General features: G+C 37.6%; 1 protein-coding gene across 9 annotated transcripts in view; it reads left to right on the top strand.

The window, feature by feature from the left end:
• TEAD1 (TEA domain transcription factor 1) overlaps window positions 1-23,485 on the top strand; it is a 559,482-nt gene that overhangs the window by 494,208 nt on the left and 41,789 nt on the right. For all 9 annotated transcript variants that reach the window (XM_053720256.1, XM_053720253.1, XM_053720254.1 and 6 more), the window contains 2 exons: window positions 15,995-16,135; window positions 22,000-22,152. In XM_053720256.1, coding sequence (XP_053576231.1) covers window positions 15,995-16,135; window positions 22,000-22,152 — 294 coding nt within the window. The remainder of the gene's footprint in view (window positions 1-15,994; window positions 16,136-21,999; window positions 22,153-23,485) is intronic.

The raw sequence follows: 23,485 nt of genomic DNA, 5'->3' as shown, positions 1-23,485 counted from the left end.
GTTTACTAAGGAATGGTTTAATCTTGGTGCTTCTTTTAACCCTTCTTCTAGGTTTAAAAAGCTATATCCTTTACCTGTGGCTAATTTAGATTTTTGGGAAAAAGTCCCTAAGGTTGATGGGGCTATGTCTACTCTTGCCAAATGTACTATTATTGCTATGGAAGATTGTACTTCCTTTAAGAATCCTTTAGATTGGAAGATTGAATCCTATCTTAGAAAAGCATATTTACATTCTGGCTATATTCTTAGGCCTGCCATTTATATGGTTGATGTTGCTACTGCTTCAACTTTTTGGTTGGACAGTTTAGCTCAACAGTTAACAGATCCTGAATTGTCTATCATTGTTATTTTACTTCAACAAGCTAATCATTTCATTTGTGATGCTATATTTGATGTCATTAAGATGGATATTAAATCTATGTCTTTAGCTATTCTTACTAGAAGAGCTTTATGGCTTAAATCTTGGAATGCTGATATGGTGTCTAAATCTAGATTACTATCTTTATCATTTCAGGGTAGTAATTTATTTGGTTCTCAATTGGATTCCATTATCTCCACTATTACCATGGGAAAGGGAGTTTTCTATCCCAAGATAGGAAAATCGAAGGGTAAATTTAAAGCTCCCAAAAGTTTTAGTTCCCTTTGTCAGAATAGAGAACAAAAGGCCTCTCCTTCCCTAAGGCCTCTGGCTCTAATTAGAGACCATCTCCGAATTGGAATAAATCCAAGCCTTATAAAAAAACAAATCCAGCCCCTAAGACTGCATGAAGGTGTGGCCCTCAAACCAGTTCAACTGGTGGGGGGCAGATTGAAATTATTTCAACACATTTGGACAGTTTCTGTTCAAAATCAGTGGATTCAGAATATTGTTTCTCAGGGGTATCGAATAGGTTTCAAAATAAGATCTCCCATGGGAAGATTCTTTCTCATGTTCCAACAAACCCTGTGAAAGCATAGACTTTTCGGAAATGTGTTTCAGGGGTGATTGTTCCAGTTCCTCTGCAGGAACGGAGTTTGGGTTTTTATTCAAATCTATTAATTGTCCCAAAGAAAGAAGATTTGTTTAGACCAATTCTGGATCTGACATTTTAAAAATTGTTTTGAGTCCGAACTTTCATTTCAAGATGGTGACTATAAGGACTATTCTGCCTTTTGTTCAGCAACGTCATGTCATGTCCACAATTGACTTACAGGACGCTTATCTTCACATACCAATTTATCCAGACCACTATCATTTTCTGAGATTCTCTTTTCTAGACAAGCATTACCAATTTGTCGCTCTTCCGTTTGTCCTTGCGACTGCTCCGAGAATCTTTTTAAAGGAGGAGAGCAGGGTATTGCGTTTTTCCTTATTTGGATGATTTCTTTGTACTAGCTCAATCTTTTCATTTAGCAGAATCTCACACAAAACAACTAGTGTGGTTTCTCCAAAAACATGGTTTGAGGATCAATTTACAAAAGAGTTTCTTGATTCCTCAGACAAGGGTCACCCTTTTTAGGTTTCCAGATAGATTTAGTGTCCATGACTCTTTCTCTGACAGACAAGAGATGAATGAAGTTACTTTTTAGCTTGTCTAAACCTTCAGTCTCTATCATTCCCTTTAGTGGCTATGTGCATGGAAGTTTAGGTCTCATGACTGCAGCATCGGACGTGATCCCCTTTGCTCATTTTCATATGAGGCCTCTAAAGCTTTGCATGTTGCACCAATGGTGCAGGGATTATACTCGGATATCACAACTAATATACTTAAATCCCAACAGTGGCATATGTCAATCATCAAGGAGGGACTCTCAGTACTTCAGCAATGAAGGATGTGTCTCGGAGACTTTCTTGGGCGGAATCCAACTCTTGTCAAATTTCTGCGATTCATATCCCAGGTCTAGACAATTGGGAAGCGGATTATGTCAATAGTCAGACTTTACATCCGGGGGAGTGGTCTCTCCATCCAGTTGTTTTTTTACATCTTGTACAGATGTGGGGTCTTCCAGAAATAGATCTGATGGCCTCTTGTCTAAACAAGAAGCTTCCCAAATACCTTTCCAGGTCCAGGGATCCTCAGGCGGAGATGGTGGATGCCTTAGCAGTTCCTTGGTGTTACCAACCTGCTTATATTTCTTTCATGTAATTGGCAAGAGTCCATGAGCTAGTGACGTATGGGATATACAATCCTACCAGGAGGGGCAAAGTTTCCCAAACCTCAAAATGCCTATAAATACACCCCTCACCACACCCTCAATTCAGTTTTACAAACTTTGCCTCCTATGGAGGTGGTGAAGCAAGTTTGTGCTAAGATTTCTACGTTGACATGCGCTTCTCAGTATTTAGAAGCCCGATTCCTCTCAGAGTACAGCAAATGTCAGAGGGATGTGAAGGGAGTATCACCTATTGAATGCAATGATTTCCCTAACGGGGGTCTATTTCATAGGTTCTCTGTTATCGGTCGTAGAGATTCATCTCCTACCTCCCTTTTCAGATCGACAATATACTCTCATATACCATTACCTCTACTGATAACTGTTTCAGTACTGGTCTGGCTATCTGCTATATGTGGATGGGTGTCTTTTTGGTAAGTATGTTTTTTATTACTTAAGACACCCCAGCTATGGTCTGACACTTTATGCATTTATATAAAGTTCTAAATATTTCATGTATTTCCTTGTGCAGACTGTCAGTTTCATATTTGGGAAATTAAACATATTAAGAAATATTTTTTTCTTACCTGGGGTTTAGTCTTTTTTTTTTCAAATTGACTACTTTTTACTTTGAAATTGCGGGCAGCATTAGGCCCGCGGGTGTGCCAAATGTTAGACTTTATTGCATCATTCTTGGCACGAGAATTTTTGGCACGAAAAGTACTTTCGTTGATGCTAGTTCGTCACTTCCGGCGTCGTAGTTGACGCGGGAGTCTTACACACGGTTGCGTCGTTAGTAACACAAGTGTGTCATTTCCGGATGTTGTTGGCGCCAAAAAATTTTCTCTCACGTTGGGCGTCATACTTGGCGCCAAATTTTTCAGTAGTTTTATACCCCATTGCCGTTTGCCTCTTGCCTTTCTCTATGTCAGAGGGCTATGCTGTTTGCATTTTTTTCCCATTCCTGAAACTGTCATATAAGGAAATTGAAAATTTTGCTTTATATGTTGTTTTTTTCTTTTACATTTTGCAAGATGTCTCAATCTGATCCTGCCTCAGAAGTATCTGTTGGAACGTTGCTGCCTGACATCGGTTCTACCAAAGCTAAGAGCATTTGTTGTAAGATTGTGGAAATTATATCTCCGAATGTTATTTGTAATAGTTGTCATGATAAACTTTTACACGCAGAGAATGTATCCATCAGTAATAGTGCATTGCCAGTTGCAGTTCCTTTAACTTCTAATGTACATGATATACCTATGAATTTTAAAGAATTTGTTACTGATTCTATTCAGAAGGCTTTGTCTGCATTTCCGCCTTCTAATAAACGTAAAAGGTCTTTTAAAACTTCTCATAAAGTTGAAGAAATTTTAAATGACCGGCAACATAATGATTTATCCTCCTCTGATGAGGATCTATCTGAGACAGAAGATCCTTCCTCAGATATTGACACTGACAAATCTACTTATTTGTTTTAAATAAAGTATATTCGTTCTTTGTTAAAAGAAGGGTTTAATTACTTTGGATATTGAGGAAACTAGTCCTTTTGACATTAAGACTAGTAAGCATTTAAATGCTGTTTTTAAACCTCCTGTGGTTACTCCAGAGGTTTTTCCTATTCCTGATGCTATTTCCGATATGATTTCTAAGGAATGGAATAAGCCAGGTACTCCTTTTATTCCTTCTTCAAGGTTAAAAAAACTGTATCCTTTGCCAGCAATTTCTATAGAGTTTTGAGAAAAAATCCCCAAAGTTGATGGGGCTATTTCTACTTTTGCTAAACGTACCACTATTCCTATGGAAGACAGTACTTTGTTTAAAGATCCTTTAGATAGGAATCTTGAATCCTATCTAAGGAAAGCCTATTTATATTCAGGTCATCTTCTCAGGCCTGCAATTTCTTTGGCTGATGTTGCGGCTGCATTAACTTTTTGGTTGAAGAATTTAGCGCAACAAGAGTTGGATTCTGAAATATGTAGCATTGTTCGTTTACTGCAACATGCTAATCATTTTATTTGTGATGCCATTTTTGATATTATCAAAATTGATGTAAGATCCATGTCTTTAGCTATTTTAGCTAGAAGAGCTTTGTGGCTTAAATCTTGGAATGCTGATATGACATCTAAATCTAGATTATCTCTTTCTTTCCAAGGTAATAATTTATTTGGTTCTCAGATGGATTTTATTATTTCAACTGTTACTGGAGGAAAAGGGGTTTTTCTGCCTCAGGATAAAAAACCTAAGGGCAAATCTAAGGCTTCTAACCGTTTTCGTTCCTTTCGTCAAAATAAGGAACAAAAATATAATCCTTCCCCCAAGGAATCTGCTTCCATTTGGAAGCCTTCCTCAAATTGGAATAAATCCAAGCCATTTAAAAAAACAAAGTCAGCCCCTAAGTCTGCATGATGGTGCGGCCCTCATTCCAGCTCAGCTTCTAGGGGGCAGATTAAGGTTTTTCAAGGATTTTTGGATAAATTCTGTCCAAAATCAATGGATTCAGAGCATTGTCTCTCAAGGGTATTGAATAGGATTCAGAGTAAGATCTCCTGTGAGAAGATTCTTTCTCTCACGTATCCCAGCAAATCCAGTAAAAGCTCAGGCTTTCCTGAAATGTGTTTCAGACCTGGAGTCTTCAGGGGTAATCATGCCGGTTCCTTTTCAGGAACAGGGTCTGGGGTTTAATTCAAATCTATTCATTGTCCCAAAGAAGGAAAATTCATTCAGACCAGTTCTGGATCTGAAAATGTTGAATCGCTATGTAAGAGTACCAACTTTCAAGATGGTGACTATAAGGACTATTCTGCCTTTTGTTCAGCAAGGACATAATATGTCTACAATAGACTTGCAGAATGCATACCTTCATATTTCGATTCATCCAGAACATTATCAGTTCCTGAAATTCTCTATTCTAGACAAGCATTACCAATTTGTTGCTCTTCCATTTGGCCTAGCAACAGCTCCTATAATCTTTTCCAAGGTTCTAGATGCCCTACTCTCTGTAATCAGAGAGCAGGGTATTGCGGTGTTTCCTTATTTGGACAATATCTTGGTACTAGCTCAGTCTTTACGTTCTGCAGAATCTCACACAAATCAACTAGTGTTGTTTCTTCAAAGACATGGTTGGAGGATCAATTTACCAAAATGTTTCTTGATTCCTCAGACAAGGGTCACCCCTTTAGGTTTCCAAATAGATTCAGTGTCCATGACTCTGTCTCTAACAGGCAAGAGACGTTTGAAATTGGTTGCAGCCTGTCGGCACCTTCAGTCTGTCATTCCCTTCAGTGGCTATGTGCATGGAAGTTTTAGGCCTCATGACTGCAGCATCGGACGCGATTCCTTTTGCTCGTTTTCACATAAGACCTCTTCAGCTTTGCATATTGAATCAATGGTGCAGGTATTATACAAAGATATCACAGTTAATATCCTTAAATCCCAATATTCAACACTCTCTGATGTGGTGGTTAAATCTCCAGCGTTTAGTTCAAGGGGCCTCCTTTGTTCGGCCAACCTGGACTGTGATCACTACAGACGCAAGTCTTTCAGGTTGGGGAGCTGTTTGGGGATCTCTGACCGCCCAAGGGGTTTGGAAATCTCAAGAGGCGAGATTACCAATCAATATTTTAGAACTCCGTGCAATTTTTAGGGCTCTTCAGTTTTGGCCTCTGTTGAAGAGAGAACCGTTAATTTGCTTTCAGACAGACAATATCACAACTGTGGCATATGTCTATCATCAGGGTGGGACTCACAGTCCCCAAGCAATGAAAGAAGTATCTAGGATACTTGCTTGGGCGGAATCCATCTCCTGTCTAATCTCTGCGGTGCATATCTCAGGTGTAGACAATTGGGAGGCGGATTATCTCAGCCGTCAGACTTTACATCCAGGGGAGTGGTCTCTCCATACAGATGTTTTCTTAGATTATTCAGATGTGGGGTCTTCCAGAGATAGATCTCATGGCCTCTCATCTAAACAAGAAACTTCCCAGATACCTGTCCAGGTCCAGGGATGTTCAGGCGGAAGCAGTGGATGCGCTGGCACTTCCTTGGTGTTATCATCCTGCTTACATTTTTCCACCTCTAGTTCTTCTTCCAAGTGATATCCAAAATCATCATGGAACAATTGTTTGTGTTGCTGGTGGCTCCAGCGTGGCCACACAGGTTTTGGTATGCGGTTCTTGTTCGGATGTCCAGTTGCCAACCTTGGCCACTTCCGTTAAGGCCGGACCTTCTGTCTCAAGGTCCGTTTTTCCATCAGGATCTCAAATTATTAAATTTTAAGGTATGGAAATTGAACGCTTAGTACTATGACATAGAGGTTTCTCTGACTCCGTAATTAATACTATGTTACAAGCTTGTAAAACTGTTTCAAGGAAAATTGATCATCTGGTTTTTAAAACCTATATTTCATGGTGTTCCACCCATAGCCCTTTAGGAAGAGATTTTTGGATAGATCTTTGTCAACATGGTTCATTAGAGAGGGGGAATGGTTAAGAGAGAAGAATAAATTTGTACCTCATCTGTGTTGTAATGGCACCTGAACCCAGAGTAGCTGGGTAGTTTTACAAGTGAGGTAGTGATAAGTGGTTATAAATAGATGTTTCAGTGTCCAGCAAGACTCATGATATACGTCACTGATATGGTTTCTCAGTTGGAGGTCACATTTCTCATATTTGGAATTTTATTTTTATTTTTTATTAAGGACCAAAAAAAAAAAAATATGTACAAATCATGAAAAGTACAAGTGTTACATCATATATTTGTGTAAACTTCATACTTGATAACTATAGGAAGGCTTGATTACATTTGTCCTCATTTTTACCCTCACGCTTACATTTTGGTCCAGGCCACTCTTGGACCTGTACTGCAGTTAAAACAAATTTGTTTTAGATAAGAGGGAAATTAAGTGATTTAACATAAGGAATAACTGCATCCTGTTTGCTTGTTAAACTTAGCTAGTGAGTGAGAAGGATTATTGTACTCTCTCTTCTCTTTGAGAAAGTGTATGCAGTAGCCAGAATCAAATGCACATCCATCTTACTAAAATAACTCTATACCAACTTACTAATATTTCTAAATAAACTGTTTTAAACTTATATATAGTAATAACCAATCTTTGAAGTTTATACTATTACTTCTGCAATGCCATGTGGAGTTTAATGCTCAACAACCCACATATTAAGACATTCTATAAATCTATCCCTAGGTTATAATGAGGTGTTATAGGTGTTTGGGTATAAGGGCTCACTATTGATGTAAAATTCCCAAGGGTTCAGACAGCTTTTTATGCCTTTAGGGGTGTGTTGGTACATTATAATCATGGTAATGAGATGTATCCTTCATGTGGCTTCGGCCGCAAAACAGGGAGAAAGGTGTATATTTAACAGCTGTATTATGTAAAAAGAGCCATATATGTGAGCCTGGATTTTTAGTAGTTATTACGATATCTAATACTAGGGATTTATTAACCAAATGCCTTTTGGACTTAAACAATTTTCAAACAAAGTATATAGTATTTAATTTCATAAAGAGTCCATTAATAAGCTTTAAGCTAAAGGTTTAGGGTCTATGATTCATTATATGCACATCTTCCATCCTCACTATTTGCTCGAGAATAGAGCCAAGTCCCGGTGTCTGCACAAAGAGAGGATCTCCCTTCTGGATCTGATAATGTAATTAAGAGTCCTTATCCTTGAAGTGGGGTCTAATTTACTATCCGGTTCACTGCTGCTTATTAGGAGACATGGTGTTTCCAAGTCCGTGGCCCTCTGGGAGTCCCCCCCCCCCCCCCCCCGAGCTCCCAAAGCATCCACGCTGACTGAGTTTTTTTGTTCTGTCCACCGCGACCAGCATGTCAGTCCATCAGAAACTGAGGGCAATGCTGCAGAGGAAGATGGGTTTCGTTTGCCGTTAAGAGTAGGTGTTGAGGTTTCATGCAATGTGCTATTCAGAAGATTGTGAGACACTTTCTTCTGCACCATTTTATGGTATTTGGCAGTGCTTCTCCTCGCTGCTGCTTTTGAAGTATAAGAGAAGCAGGTTGCATGATAGTAGTGCCGATCTGGGTCTTCCTTTATATTGCGCTTGTTTTCCATTGATGTTGGTGTGATCGTTGGTTTCGTGGTGGTGTTTGATGGCTTGTTATCGTCGTCCTGCGCGGCATCAGATAGGGAGTTCTCTGTATTATGTGGTTTTTCCTCATTCCGATGCTTCAGAAGTGGTTAAGTCTTGCAGGAGTGAGTTTATCAATCAGAATCTGTATGTCTTGCACTGAGGGTATTTTATCTATTAGTACTTGAAATATAGTTCAATTTTTTGTGAAGTGAAAGTCCAGGTTATCGAAGAGGTTGTCATTCTACATAGCTGTAGGTAGTTTCTGTGTCGCCACTTATGTATGTTATGCTGATCGGCCATTTGTGACTGTATTTGTAGATAGTATAAGCTTGAGAGAGTCTATTATGCTGTCTTGGTTATTGGATGTACTCCATTCTGGCTGGATACCCCGGTGGCTCGGGGGGGTGCACTACCTTTATAAATGCTGCCTCTACAGGCCTTAGTTGTCCAACTCCGTCCCCTGGGTCATAAATACAGCGGTTTAGGCTGATAGAATAATCTATGTACATTGACAATTACGATGCCAGACGTAAATTTGTTAGATGCTGTAGAGTTATGATGATCGGCGGATTAACTTTATTTCTCCTGGAGCTCTAGAGAATTGCGACCGGTCAGTCGCTGCCTGGAGACGCCCCCTCATATTTGGAATTTTTAACTGATTTGCACACCCCCCCCCCCCCATCATTGTTACCCCAGTTTCTGTCTAGAATCATAAAGGAACAAGCAAGATTCATTGCAATACTTTCTCTATGGCCAATAAGACTATGCTACTAATTCTCAGACAAGTAGCAAAAGATCCACCTTGGAAGATTCTGGCATTAATGTTGGTGGATTGGTAGCCAAGCAATCAAGATTGCATGATGATAATCAATTGGAATGGCTTGTAGCAGTAGCACTGGATACTACTGTAAATGTATTTAAGTTTAAAGGGTTATTCCAGCCAAAATTGGAAACCACATGGGTGCATTTCGGTATTGAACAGAAGTATTTTTGTAATATACATGCATTAGCAAAAATGCTTCTAATAAAAGCTATAGCTGTTTCAAAAATGTATTTAAGTATGCACCGTGCACCAGCATTTTAAACACAGCACTTGCTCAGAAAGCCTAAGTTGCTTGTACCATCTTGTAATTACTCAGTTTGTTCATTTCTGACATGATTCAAGCCCCAGTGATGATCTGAACAGCTGCATTATTTAAAATGTGGGTGCAGTGACAACATTTAGCTATGCTTCACGTGCAGAGAAAAATGTTAACGCTAAAACAGTGATATCTTTTACTAGAAGCATCTTTGCTTGATCAAGCTGTAACAGCACAGTCAGAAGTGTTGCTTTATTTTATACAAGTTCACCCAAACTGCGGCAACTGCTGGTAATCCGTTAGCCGCTATTTTCACCATCAGTCTCTTTACAGATTTCCAGAAAGAGTTTGCTGCAGCGTTTTTGTTAACCGTAGAGGAGAAAAAAAACACAAAAATTTTATTATGTAGAGCACCTTCAGTGAATTTAAAAAGAAATGCTTGTCATTGCTTATAATTTGCATTGCAAAAAAGTAGCTTTGAAAGTGCATTCTTTTGTTATCAGAAAACCCTTTCAACATCATTTGATGTAGTGGTTATCTATTAAAATTAATTTGGACAAAGAGTCTGTTGAATTGATGATTTTGTTTAAATGCAGTTACAATAAGCAAGACTTCCATTTTTTGAATAGAATGGTTCAGTTGAGAAATTAGCAATAATATCCCCCCATTTAAGTATGCAAAACATTATTTGGCTAAAATGACCTTTCATGATGAAAAATCTTGTTGAGCAGACTTCAGTCTCAGGTGCAATATTGTTAGACAGAAAATAGAGACGTAATTAGATTTTTCTTCAGTTGCAGAGGGGAGAGATTCACACAATACACAAACATCCGAGAGAACATTTGCGATTATGAAAATGTCAATAATCCGATTCCATAGACTGAGTTCCAAGAAATACAGTGAAGAATTGTAACTTGGTGACTTAGAAACCACCCACAAAGCAACAAAAAATACATCAGTCATGGAGTCATCTCTTGGTTAAAAAAAACCATGTTTGTTTCAATCATTGAACCAACCTACAGCGCACCACATATAATAAAATATAGCTTAATAGTACCCTTTATTACCTTGTTAAGACCCCGCTCTGTGGTTCCAGTCAGGAACTAGTGTCTGAAGTCGGTGGCTTCTGAATGATGCACATGCATTGGGCGCTGGCGCACAAAGGCATTCAGCAGATCTATTCCTATCTAGACTGATCCATGTTTGAAAAGTCCCTCTATCCCCTAGTTTCTCAAAAAAAAAAAAAACCTTGTAAGTGTAATAAGCATTCAACTTCATCTCTGATATCTAGATTGGTTGACAGGACATACGTATGCTTAAAGGGACACTAAAGTCAAAATGAAATGTTTATGATTTAGATAGAGCATGCCATTTTAGAAGATTTTTCAGTTTACTTCTATGAGCCAGTCTATGATCAGCCTGAAACATGTATAGTTAGCTCCTTGTGAGGTGTGGAGGATTGGATTTGCTACTTCTATGATGATGCTTACTTTGTGCTCTTTGTATGCTTTGTTGAAGAATATACCTAGTCAGACTTAGGAGTTGCAATGCACTACATGGAGCTAGCTGCTGATTGGTGGCTATACCCGCATGCCTCTTGTCATTGGTTAACCAGATTTGTTGTTTGGTCTCAGTAAAGCATTGCTTCTCCGGAGCAAAGAGATGACAGAGCTCGATAAACAGACCATTCAGGATACCTTAAGACATGGTGTGGCGCCTGCTAATAAAATTTCTTTTATAGATGACTATTAGGGTTGCCAGCTTTCCATAAAAATTCTGGTCTGGGCACAATGGTAGCTAGTTGGGGTCACCCCCCCCCCCTCCCCAAGAGCTCTGCGTTAACCTCACTGCTAACTTGATCCCATGATCTATGTTTTTCACAACTGTGCAGTATTTTTACCCTTCGGCTGCCAGCAAGATACAAATTTAATGATTGTACTTCTTTGGCTACCAGTAACACATGTACACAGAAGTGAGTTGAGCCCCTTGACAGCCCTTCACTGGTTTCTGATCCATATTTGTAATGCGGTGAGGCATAGGAGGCCTCTCACATTTAGTTAATTGGCTTTATAAAACTAGACATTTAAATGTCCAGTGTTTTTGTGAAGTTTTTACTGGAGAGCTCTTTTTGAACCTACTTATATATTATAATTTATTTGTAAAGCTCTGGAAATTCTGCAGGGGTAACACAATGACAGTAATTTGTTGTAAAAAGGAATGCAGTCACATATAACAGACCAAACATAACAAACTGATACAAGAGGAAGATCAGATCTTGCTTCGAGGAGCATATGATCTGCATTACATATAGAAGAATGACTCCAGTTGCATCTTCATTCCTGGGCAGATGACCCATTACTTAATATGCTGCTTTGCTTATCTAAGTAAAGTAGCAATAAAATTCTAGACTTTATTCTTGTTTCTCTTGTTATCAGGGCAAAGTGATAGAATCAAAAAAATAACTGACCCAAAAAAGCTATTAAAAAGTATAATAAACCCACATTTTATCTTTCCTGATTCAGATAGAGCATACAATTTTAAGCAACTTTCTGATTTACTACTACTATCAATTTTTCTTTGTTCTCTTGCTATCCTTATTTAAAAAGCAGGAATTTAAATCTTAGGAGCCAGTCCATTTTAGGTTCAGCCACCAATAGCGCTTGCTTATTGGTGGCTATATTTAGCAAGCCAATAAGAAAGCATCACCCAGGTTCTGAACCAAAATGGTCCGGCTTTCTTAAATAAAGAAAGCAGGTAACTGAAGAAAAATTGATAATAGGAGTAAATAAGAAGGTTGCTTAAAATTGCATGCTCTGTCTGAATCATTAAAGAATAAATGTGGGTTTAGTGTCCCTTTAAGTACAAAAACATTTCTAGCCACCAGAAACTGACCCCGGTCTTAAAATATTAGAAGCAATATTAAGCTGTTCTAGATTTAAGGAAACAGAACTCCTTCATCAGTGCACAAAAGTTCATCATTTAATTCTTATTCCCAATAACAGCAGCGGCTTAGACAGGTGCAGGTAACTATTGTTTCTTGAAATTTGAAGGATTTCAGGTTTTATTTTGGGCTGGGCACTTCATCAGGGACTTTGTTTAAAACCTATGATCACTGGGGGGGAAAAAACAAAAACGAACAGCAAAATGGTATGCATCATCTTTATAAATAATAGTACATATAAAAATAGATGGCTAGTATATACTGTACTGTCTTTCAGGTTTGTTCAGTATACAAAACCAATAAAGATCAGAAGATTAGATCAAATGATTTGTAGAAAGGAGTTGGTAATCTTCCCCCCAGTTTGTCACCAGATTAGGCCATTTCTAATTGATAAAACACAATTCTAAGGCAATGTCAAAATCTCTTTTTATCCCTGTGGCCTAGTTTTATTTTGTAAGTGGAAAAACAGCTTTTATGAGTATTATCAGTTGATGACCTCTCTTCAAAAATTAGCTATTGTATTCACTTGTAATTCTTATGTTGCATATTTTACAGTTAGGCATTTGAGCATTGTATTTAAATGGTTTACACTTTATTTTATGATAATGTCTGGGTTTAGGTCTCTCTTACACACAGGACAAGAACAGCAGATAATACTTATATCCAGTCTAATAAAATTGTGTCAAAGAACAGTGTGCTGAGGAAGGTTCTATTGCACAAGATCATATAGTCTAAAGAAATTTTGTTTAACACTATTTATTTTAGTTATTTTCTTAAGAATACATTTTTGTGCTTGCTTCACTAGAGGGTACTTGGGGAATATTTAAATGTGCTTTAAGAAATGTTCTTGGGAAAACCACTTAGCAGGATACTTCCATGTCCTATTTCTTTATTTTTTTTATTTTTTAACAGCCATTATCATCCTATTCTCCTATAGTCCTTTTCACCCTACAGGTTACCAATTACATGTTTTGTAAGCTCCGCGGGCAGCCCATCAATCAATATGTCCTAAGCATGGAAGAATCTGACACATTTAAAAAGGTGTTCAATTTCTGTGTATAAATTGTAAGTCACCAATTATTGTATAAAGTACCCATGCTTCAATAGAAATAGGAGATGTGCTTTCCTTCATTTGGCAGCTATTCTGCAACGGTCATAATTAGGCCTTAGGTGAGACATACAGTAAAAAAAATCCTCTGTCTACAGGAGCTTGAATCTTTTGTCCATTCCCTTTAGACTGAAAAGTGGTGGGACTATATTCTGATTCCTCTGTAAAATTGCTTCTTGAGACCTCAGCATGCATATAGACGGTGTGGCAGCTTATTTGTCAGACCACTTTACCTGACCATGTATTGTGTTGTAACCCAATTCAGCTTTCCATACAAAATGTAAGCTGCAGACGAAAAGTGTTTTCTCCCCAGCAGATAAATATATATATATATATATATATATATATATATATATATATCTAACACACACGTAAATTACTGCTTGGGAAACTCATGCACTGCAGGTCTAAAGGGATGTGGGACGTTACCCAAATGCCAAATATGATGAAGCACAGTTGTAAAAAGCAGCCAAGAAAATAATGGATGAGCAAAAAAAAAAAAAATTTCACCTCACAAATTTACTTAACCAATGTCCATTTAGGGCGCTTGTTCTGGCACTTACAAAGAAGCGTGCATCTGGCATGTGCAGGTCTAGTCACACTAAGCTTGCTATGAAATCTTGTGACATTTTGGTGAAATCCAATGAAAATACAGTAAAACAAAGTGTGAACTCGGCACTGATGCTGCTGATCTGCTGTTTTGTTTGTTCCACCTTACAGATAACTGTTAAAAGCTAAAGGATAACAACTCACAGAGCACTCTGGTTAAGTGAAGACATTCTGAGGTAAAATACACTATATGGCCAAATGTAGGTGGACACCCGTACAAATGATAGAGCTCAGGTGTTACAACCACACTCATTGCTAACAGGTGTATAAAATATAGCACATAGCCATAAAATCGCCATAGACTAATGTTAGCAGTACAATAAGTTCTACTGAAGAACTCAGTAACTGATATGATGCCAAGTTTACCACAAGTTTGTGAAATTTCTGCCCTACTAGCTCTTCCCCAGTAAACTGTAAGTGCTATTATTGTGAAATGGAAACATTTAATAGCAGCAGCAGCAGCCCAGTCATGTAGTGGTAGACCACGTAAACTCAGAGTAGGGGTGCTGTAGCATGTAAGAATCATCTGTTGCATTGCTCACTACAGAGCAGAGGGGGGGGGTTTAGGAGAAATAATGGCCAGGGATATTTTTCAGGGTTTGGGCCAGGCCCTTTAGTTCAAATGAAGCGTCCATTTAATGTTCCAGGATGCAAAGACATTTTAGATGGTTGAGTGCTTCCACCTTTGTGGGAACAATTTGGGGACACCCATTTCCTGTTCCAGTATTATTGTGCCCCTAAGCACAAAGCATGGTCAATGAAGACCGGGGTTGACGAGTTTAGTATGGAGGAACTTGACTACCCTGCACAGAAACCTGACCTCACACCCATTGAACACCTTTTCGGTTGAATTGTAACACCAGTTGCAAACCAGAGCTTCTTGTGCATCCTCAAAATCCCACAGATCCACTCTACAATCCTGTCATATTATTTCTCAGAAAAATTGTGGCACCTTTGCTGAGGCCAGTTAGCAAAATATATGTGGCAGGGTTGGCCTGTGAGGTCTGCAGTGTGCTCTTCCAGTTCTCAGAGTTTAAAAACCCCACAAATTGCAGATATATTTCATGAAAAGTGGGCAAAATAATTAATGAAGGTATAATTGCAAAATATTATTTTTTTTATTATGCGTAAATAGAAACATAAAAGGGAGCAATTTCACTTATTTTACGACATTTTAATAACAAATACGACTTAATGACAAAATACAAATGTTTGATGTTTCAAACATTTTGTGTGGTTTATAAGCAATTACGTAAGCATTTGTATGGTTTTCAGGCAAATATAGACGTTTTGATTGTACTACTGCGTTTCTTATTAGAGTGCAATATGTATTCCATTGATTTCAATTGTACATGTTTCTTGCATACTTGTTTTTTGTGGGGGGGTTTGGGGTTTTTTTTTGCTGCATTTCTTTGAGTAAGCAAAAAACTCATATAGCTTGAAGCGTATTTGTAAGCAAATATGTTTGAAAATACGTTGTGTATCTCTTTAGAATTTTGTCGAATGTGTTTTGTGTCATAATAGCGGAGGATACTTTATCTTGAAACAGTTCTAGCAAAAATTGCATAGTCAATGCATGTGTAATAAAAAGACAATGCACCTACTGTAAGTTTTGAATTAGTAGTAGTACTTATTTTAGTTTTCTTGTCTCCTGTGTCATGTGATATAAATCAGCCAAACACAGACTTGTGTGTGTGAATATAATATAATATTTATATATATATATATATATACGCCTCCATAAAGTGTGCATATAAAAAAATGAAATGTGAACAATTTGATAATGGAAGTGAATTGAAACATTCTTAAAATGACATACTCTTATCTAAATTACGAAATTTTAATTTTGACTTGTGTCCTTTTAATAATGCACATTACACCAGTAAAATGCTAGGTGAATAGTGCATTTACATCACTAAGTCTTTAACTGTGATTACTTTATTGCATCTTGTGTGTGTTTTTCTTTTGTTTGCTTTTTTAAGATTGAGATTTTGTTTTATTGTTTTATTTTGACAGGCAGACTTAAACTGCAATATTCAAGATGATGCTGGAGCCTTTTATGGTGTTACTAGTCAATATGAGAGTTCAGAAAATATGACAATTACATGTTCCACCAAAGTTTGCTCATTTGGAAAACAAGTCGTAGAAAAAGTAGAGGTAATGTTGTGATCACATTCTGATGTATTTATTGTAGTAATTGTGTATTATCCATATTTATCTATTTAATACCCCTATTTCTTTCATACAGGTGGGGAGAGTCCATGATTCATTACTCCTAGGAATTACTCTATAAAACCCCTCCCACCTCACGGTCAACTCAGTCGTGTCTTTGCCTTCGCTGGAAGAAGGTGAAGAATAAAGATATGCTTTTGATTCTTTAGTAAAAAAAGGGTTCTCAGACAGAGTTAAGGCTATTTTTCCCTTCAGAGTACAGTGCTTGTTGGAGGGATGAATTAGGAGTATAGTTAGTGGCATATTTTTCACTTATTGGGATTTAGCCACAAGCCTTTCCACAGGTGTCGCAGGAACTTGCCCTTTGCTCTCTTCCTGTTGGTTCATCAATATACTCCTATTCTAGATCCTCAGCTGTTATGTTTCAGCACTGCTTTTGGTTTCCTCTAGTAGTATAATGTGTAATGGTAAGTACTATATATATTTTTTTTTATTTGGCACTCTATAAGCCTTTTAGGTTTGAGATATATATGACCTTGGGACAGTTGTATATTTTTATTTTACGTATTTCACCCTTTAAAAACCTTTCTTTTTTTATGTATTTGTAATTATGCTTTGCCTGTGTACATTTTAATGCCTACCGGCGTTTCATGCGCTTATATTTTTAAACACGCTGAGTTTTTTCCGCACTCGTACATTTTTGGACACACAGTGATGCATGTCTGCTTTTGAGTCTGCGTACATCAGCAACATAGGTTTTTTCTTTATATGACGCCAAATTGACTCACCCTTCCTCTCATAAATACGCTATATAGATTCCAGACTGGGTGTTACCGCATTTATGTTTTAATGATTTTATTTTAATTTGTACGTTTTTAAGAGTTTCTTTCAGAGGGGATACGTACTTCCTATTCTTCAATAGCTATTTTAATGGAGATATTACCATGTAGCTGTATGCTTGTTTTTTCTGCATCTAACTTTTGTGTTAGTTTCCTGCAGTTATGGAGACTTCTGACTCTGCCCCTAAAAGATATTGTTTGGATTCTATTATCTCTACTGTGACTGGAGGATAGAAAGCTTTTCTTCCACAGGACAAGAGTCAAAAGGCTATTCTAGAGCTTCTAATTGTTTTTGCGTCTTGTCAGAACAGGTAACAGAAGTCCATTTTCTCCTCTCAGAAACAAGGTTCCATTGGCTCTGTCTGGAAGCCTAGTTCGATAATCGACTAGGTTCACAGAATAAGGCCTATAATAGGAGGATTATTCTGTCTTCTCTTCCTAAAAATCTTGTGAAGGCTTTTTTTTGGATCTAGTATTTATGGGAGTGATTGTTTCTGTTCCTCTGTTGGAACAGGGGATGGGATTTTATTAAAAAAAAAATCTTCTCAAGAGAGAAGAAACTTTCAGACCATTTTTTTTTATCTTTAAGATCTGAACAAGTTTGTAGGAGTTCATTTTTTCAAAATGTAAACTATTTGGACCATTCTGCCTTAAGTTTAGGTCAGTTTGTGTCCACATTAGATTTTAAAGAAGCTTATCTTCATGTTTCCGATTCTTGGAACATTATTTACTTTTAAGGTTTGCCTTTCTAGATAAGCAGTTTGTTGCTTTACCAGAATATTTATTAATGTTCTGTGAACCATTTTTGTCTGTGATCAGTACTCAGGGTATTGTAGCGTCTCATTGCCTGATCAATATCTTGGCTCTTCTTTGTTTTTTGTTTTTCATTTAGCAGAATCTCTTGTATTTAACTGTTGTTTGCCTTAACTATATGGTTAGAAAATTAAATTTCCAAATAGTTATATGAACTCTCAGAAAAAAAAAACCTTGTCTGAGAAACCAGAGAAGATTTAGTTTCCATGAATCTCTCTTTAATAGTTCTAAGGTTGTAGCTAGTGTTGGCTTGTCTAAATCTTCAGTCTCACCTTTTTCTTTGTTGCTTTTTTGTATGGAAGTATTTGGTCTCAGCTGTTTTAGAAGGATTTATCTAGATCACAGGGCAAGTTAGTTCCTGTCTGGGTGGCTGTATCATCAGCTTATTATGCAAGGAGTTTATTTTGCTTGTCCTGTTGGACTTTGATCTCTTCAGAATAAAGTCTTTCACATTACAGTGCCATCTGGGGGTCTCTGAGGGCACATGGGGTTTGGTTTTCTCTGGAGGTGAGGTTGCTAATTATTATGTTTTGCAATATTATGCCATATTTAGAGTCCTTCAGTGTCTGCCTTTGTTGAAGGGAGTCTTTTTTATCTCTGTTTTCATTCAGAAAATGTCTCAGCAGGGGCCTACTCCAATCAGTGGAGAATTTGTAGTTCACTAGCTATGAGGGAAGTTTCTCAAATTATTTTCTGGGCAGAAGCCAATTGTTGCCTTATTTCTGCAGTTCATGTTTCATGATTGAACAATTAGTTGTCACTTATTGCATTAAGTAGAGTGGTCTCTTTATCTGGATGTTTTCTATCAGGTAGTGGATCTTTGGGGTCTCCTTCAATTAAATAATAAACTTTTCAGATTGTATATGAGGTCCAGGGACCCTCAGAGGAGCTTGGGGTTTCTTTGGTAGCTTCATTGTTTTCAGCTGGCTTATGTTTTTCCTCCTTTAGTTTTTCTTCCCAGTGTGATTTCTTAGATCAGGCTAGTTTCTTGATTGCCTTAGTTGGGCCTTGCAGAATCTGGTATGCTGACCTGGTTCATGTATTTAGTTGCCTAGGTTTTTTTTCCTCTGTGTTCAGGCCTCTTTGACTCAATGCCCATTTTCCCATCAGGATTTAATGGCATGGTGATTGGTTAGTTCTCTGGCAGAGAGGTTTCTCTGATTCTGTTGTTGAGACTTTGATGTAGGGCTGCAACTAGTAAGATTTATCATTAGGGTTGTAAGACCTTTATTTTCTGGTGTATAGATAATGTTTTTTCTTGGCATTCTTTTAGAATTATTTGGATTGTGCTATTTTTTGCAGGGTGGTTTTGAAAAAGTTTTTATCAGCCAGCTATTTGAAAGGTCAGTTTTCTGCACTTTCAGTTTTATTCCACCAGAAGATTGTTAATCTTTCTGACATTTATGGTTTTGTTCAAGCTTTGGCTAGAATTTAAACAGTTTTTTAGCCAATATCTGTCTGATTTCTTTTGGCTATCTCTTCTGCTGGAAGAGTCTCTAAGTTGTTCTTCTTATCTTATATTTCTTCAGGATAAGGCAATTTTGTGGACTATATTTGACTTTTTTCCGTAGGACTTCAGTCAAACTTCTAGTTTGCTCGCTTTTCTGGTTCCAGGAAGGGGCAAAAAGCTCCTGACATTTCTTTGGCTTCTTGGTCAATTAAAGCACACTTGGAGGTGGGACAGCCTCCACCTAGACTGATTTCTGCCCATTCTACCAGATCAGTTTTCACTTCTTGGGTTTTTCAGAATGAGGCTTGTGTTGACCAATTTTGCAAGGTAGCTTCTTGTCCTTTTTTGCATACTTTTATTCATTTCTATATTTTTTTTTTTTTGTATTTTACTTTTTCTAAGGCAGCCTTTAGTTGGAACTCCTTCAGGCAGTTGTCACCGGGTAGTTTTGATTTCGTCTGTTGGTCTTTTTAATTGCATATTCTCTGGGTTATTTCTTGGGTTTTATTTGGGTTGTAGATTTTCTTTCTGTGTTAAAGATGTTCTTTTTACCCCGCCCTTAATTCTCAATACTTTTGGATTTCAAAGCTTGGGTATTAGTTCCCAGGAGTAATAGATCATGGACTCTCGCCACCTGTATGAAAGAAAACATAATTGCTTGTCTGATAAATGAATTTCTTTCATGGTGGTACGCGAACCCACCCTGTTTATTTTTGGTGTTGGTTTATTTTTATTTTTTTTCTGCTCCTATTATTTTGGTCTTTATTTCTTTTCCTACCTCTTTTGCTTGGCTATACGTAAGACTGAGTTGACAGTGAGGTGGGAGGGGTTTTATGGAGCTCTTGGGGTTTGGGAATCTTTTCTGCCTCCTAGTGGCATGGAATAGTAATGCCCTGGAGTAATAGAGTGTGGACTCTCAATACCATGAAACAAATGAATTTATCAGGTAAGCATAAATTATGTTTTTCTTCTTACAATCTCAATTCAACAAAGCATTGCTTAGTACATACAGGACACATACAAAACTGTAGGGGCCTTTAAATAGGCCTTGTTATGTTGTGAATATGATTTTTCACAATGCACTTTAAATGTTTTATTTTGCTGTAACCTACATGCACCATATAAAGAGCCTGCTGCTCCTCTAGAGGAATGGCAAAGCCCCAACCGCCTCTAATTTTAAATTACACATATGACTCTGTTCAACATCCTTATTTCTAACTATATTCAGAATGGAGAGCGCCAAGTTCACTCCCCAGCGGTACTGGGTTCCTCCCCTTAGCTAACTTCCTACAGATCCAACAGATTCTCTTTACTGTTGTTAAGTTATACATTTTCTTCATTAATGTTTGTTATCAGTATTTTAATTATGCTTTACCTTATTTTTTATTTTACTTTATTTATTGCATTTTATTTTCATGTTCACATTTTCATGCATCTTTGAAATATTTTCTTAACAGGAAGCCACTTATTTCCCCATTTTCCCCCTGTCCCTTTTTTGATGGAAGATAGACATAGAGAAATGCACATACGTCACGTTTATCAAGCTCCCTGTGATTTTTTTTATTTGCTTATTAGTTTTCACAAAGTATAAAGAATCAGAAGATAAAGTGGCCCATTTATAAGCTCCTTACAATCTAACAAAACAAGCCCTTCTTGTAAATAATGGCTAATTCTGCACTTGCCACTATTATTCTTTCTGTTGGATCAGCTTCATCTTACAGATTACTCTCAACTCATATTGATATCCCTTATTTATCTGGGCTATGCAGTTGTCCCTCCAACCTCAGTAACCATGTCTTGCCACTCCTAAGCAGAACTTTAACTATGTGTTTTAAGTTTTCCCCGTGTTAATCAAATAGGGCCCCCTTTTATCTTACTGAATGGGGACAAGGTTCTTAAAAAGAGAACCTGGCCCCACACCATAAAGGCCTCCAGAGCACCATTGGCGGCCGCATAAGAGCAGGGCTAGTCAGTCAACCTGTATGAACAATTTCAGATTTTGACATCGGCAACCTCTGAGATTGCAGACATGCTAAAGTGATATGAAACCCCACATTTATCTTTCATGATTCACATAGAGCATACAATTTTAAACAACTTTCCAATTTACTTCTGTTATCTAATGTGCTTAGATATCTCTTGGTATCCTTTGTCGAAAAGCATACCTAGGTAGGCTCAGGAGCTGGTAGCTAGCTGCTTATTGGTGGCTGCACATATATGCCTATTGTCATTGGCTTACCAATGTTTTGAGCTAGCTCCCAGTAGTGCATTGCTCCTCCTTCAACATATGATATCAAGAGAATGAAGGAAATTGATAATTGAAGTAAATTGGAAATATGTTTAAAAAAGTACGCTCAAATTTTGGGTTTTATGTCCCTTTTTAAGAAGCAGCAGTTGTAATACCATTGCAGGCTTGAATGAACCTGCCCCAAAGCGGCTTACACAGCTTCATAAATGAGAGCAATGCTTACCAGCAAGTATGTCTGCAATAATCAAATGTTGTAACAAAGTTATTTTATTAAACATTTCTCAATGTGTTTAACAACTATAGATTTTATTTTGAAACTGTCTAGTCTTTGTTTTGGATGTTTTTCTGGAAGTCTTTCATTTCTGTCTGTGTCATGCATAAGTAAAACTGAAAGGGGGAAATGCTGCTGTGATTAAATTTGTTTCTATTTTCTCTCATTTTTATACCTTTTTATCTACATTTTGCAACCAGTCACGTTTGTTTTTTTCTTTGTTTTTAGACTGAATATGCAAGGTTTGAAAATGGACGATTTGTATACAGAATTAATCGCTCCCCAATGTGTGAATATATGATTAATTTCATCCACAAACTGAAGCATTTACCAGAGAAGTATATGATGAACAGTGTATTGGAAAACTTTACAATTTTGTTGGTATGAATTTTACATTTGCTTCCTTCTTTTTGAGCCACTGTATTAAATAATGTCTACAGGTTTAAAGCATGAATCCTGGTTAACTACTTTTACAGTTAAAAAGACAGTGTTCTTAGGAAAACAGCTGGTAAGAGGTCATTGTATTCAAAGCTCCTGCAGGAACACCCTTTTAAAATGGACTGTGCTCTTTCTCCCACTCATAGGGGCCTATTTATCAAATGTCTGTCCAACATGATCCGATCAGCGGATCATGTCCGACAGACATCACTGAATGCGGGCAGCATATGCTCTCCGCATTCAGCATTGCACAAGCAGTTCTTGTGAACTGCTGGTGTAATGCCGCCCCCTGCAGCTTCGCAGCCAATCAGCCACTAGCAGGGGGTGTCAATCAACCCGATCATATTTGATCGGGTTGATTTCCGGCGATGTCCGTCTGCCTCCTCAAAGCAGTTTTTAGCGATCCTGAAGGTTAGCCAGTAACACGGGACATCAAGCTCCGTTCGGAGCTTGATAATTCGGCCCCATAGTGTGAAGTTAATTTCTATTGCAGCCTCTTGCACACACAGCTTTTCTATAGCCAATACTGCAGTATTGTAATTCCAGTATAGATGGTGATTTCAACAGTCAAAAAATAGTGATTTTCAACTGACAAAACAAAAGGGAAATTAGCTATTTATTAGCAATTTAATACACTCCTACAGTTAAAGGGATACTGAACCCAAATTTTTTCTTTTGTGATTCAGATAGAACATGCAATTTTAACCAACTTTCTAATTTACTCCTATTATCAATTTTCTTTCATGTAATTAGCAAGAGTCCATGAGCTAGTGACGTATGGGATATACATTCCTACCAGGAGGGGCAAAGTTTCCCAAACCTCAAAATGCCTATAAATACACCCCTCACCACACCCACAATTCAGTTTTACAAACTTTGCCTCCTATGGAGGTGGTGAAGTAAGTTTGTGCTAGATTCTACGTTGATATGCGCTCCGCAGCAAGTTGGAGCCCGGTTTTCCTCTCAGCGTGCAGTGAATGTCAGAGGGATGTGAGGAGAGTATTGCCTATTTGAATGCAGTGATCTCCTTCTACGGGGTCTATTTCATAGGTTCTCTGTTATCGGTCGTAGAGATTCATCTCTTACCTCCCTTTTCAGATCGACGATATACTCTTATTTATATACCATTACCTCTGCTGATTTTCGTTTCAGTACTGGTTTGGCTTTCTACAAACATGTAGATGAGTGTCCTGGGGTAAGTAAATCTTATTTTCTGTGACACTCTAAGCTATGGTTGGGCACTTTATTTATAAAGTTCTAAATATATGTATTCAAA

Source organism: Bombina bombina, chromosome 7 (genome assembly GCF_027579735.1).
Source record: "Bombina bombina isolate aBomBom1 chromosome 7, aBomBom1.pri, whole genome shotgun sequence".
Taxonomy (NCBI): domain Eukaryota; kingdom Metazoa; phylum Chordata; class Amphibia; order Anura; family Bombinatoridae; genus Bombina; species Bombina bombina.
Note: the sequence above shows the minus strand (reverse complement) of the source record. Positions and strands in the feature narration are given on the sequence as shown.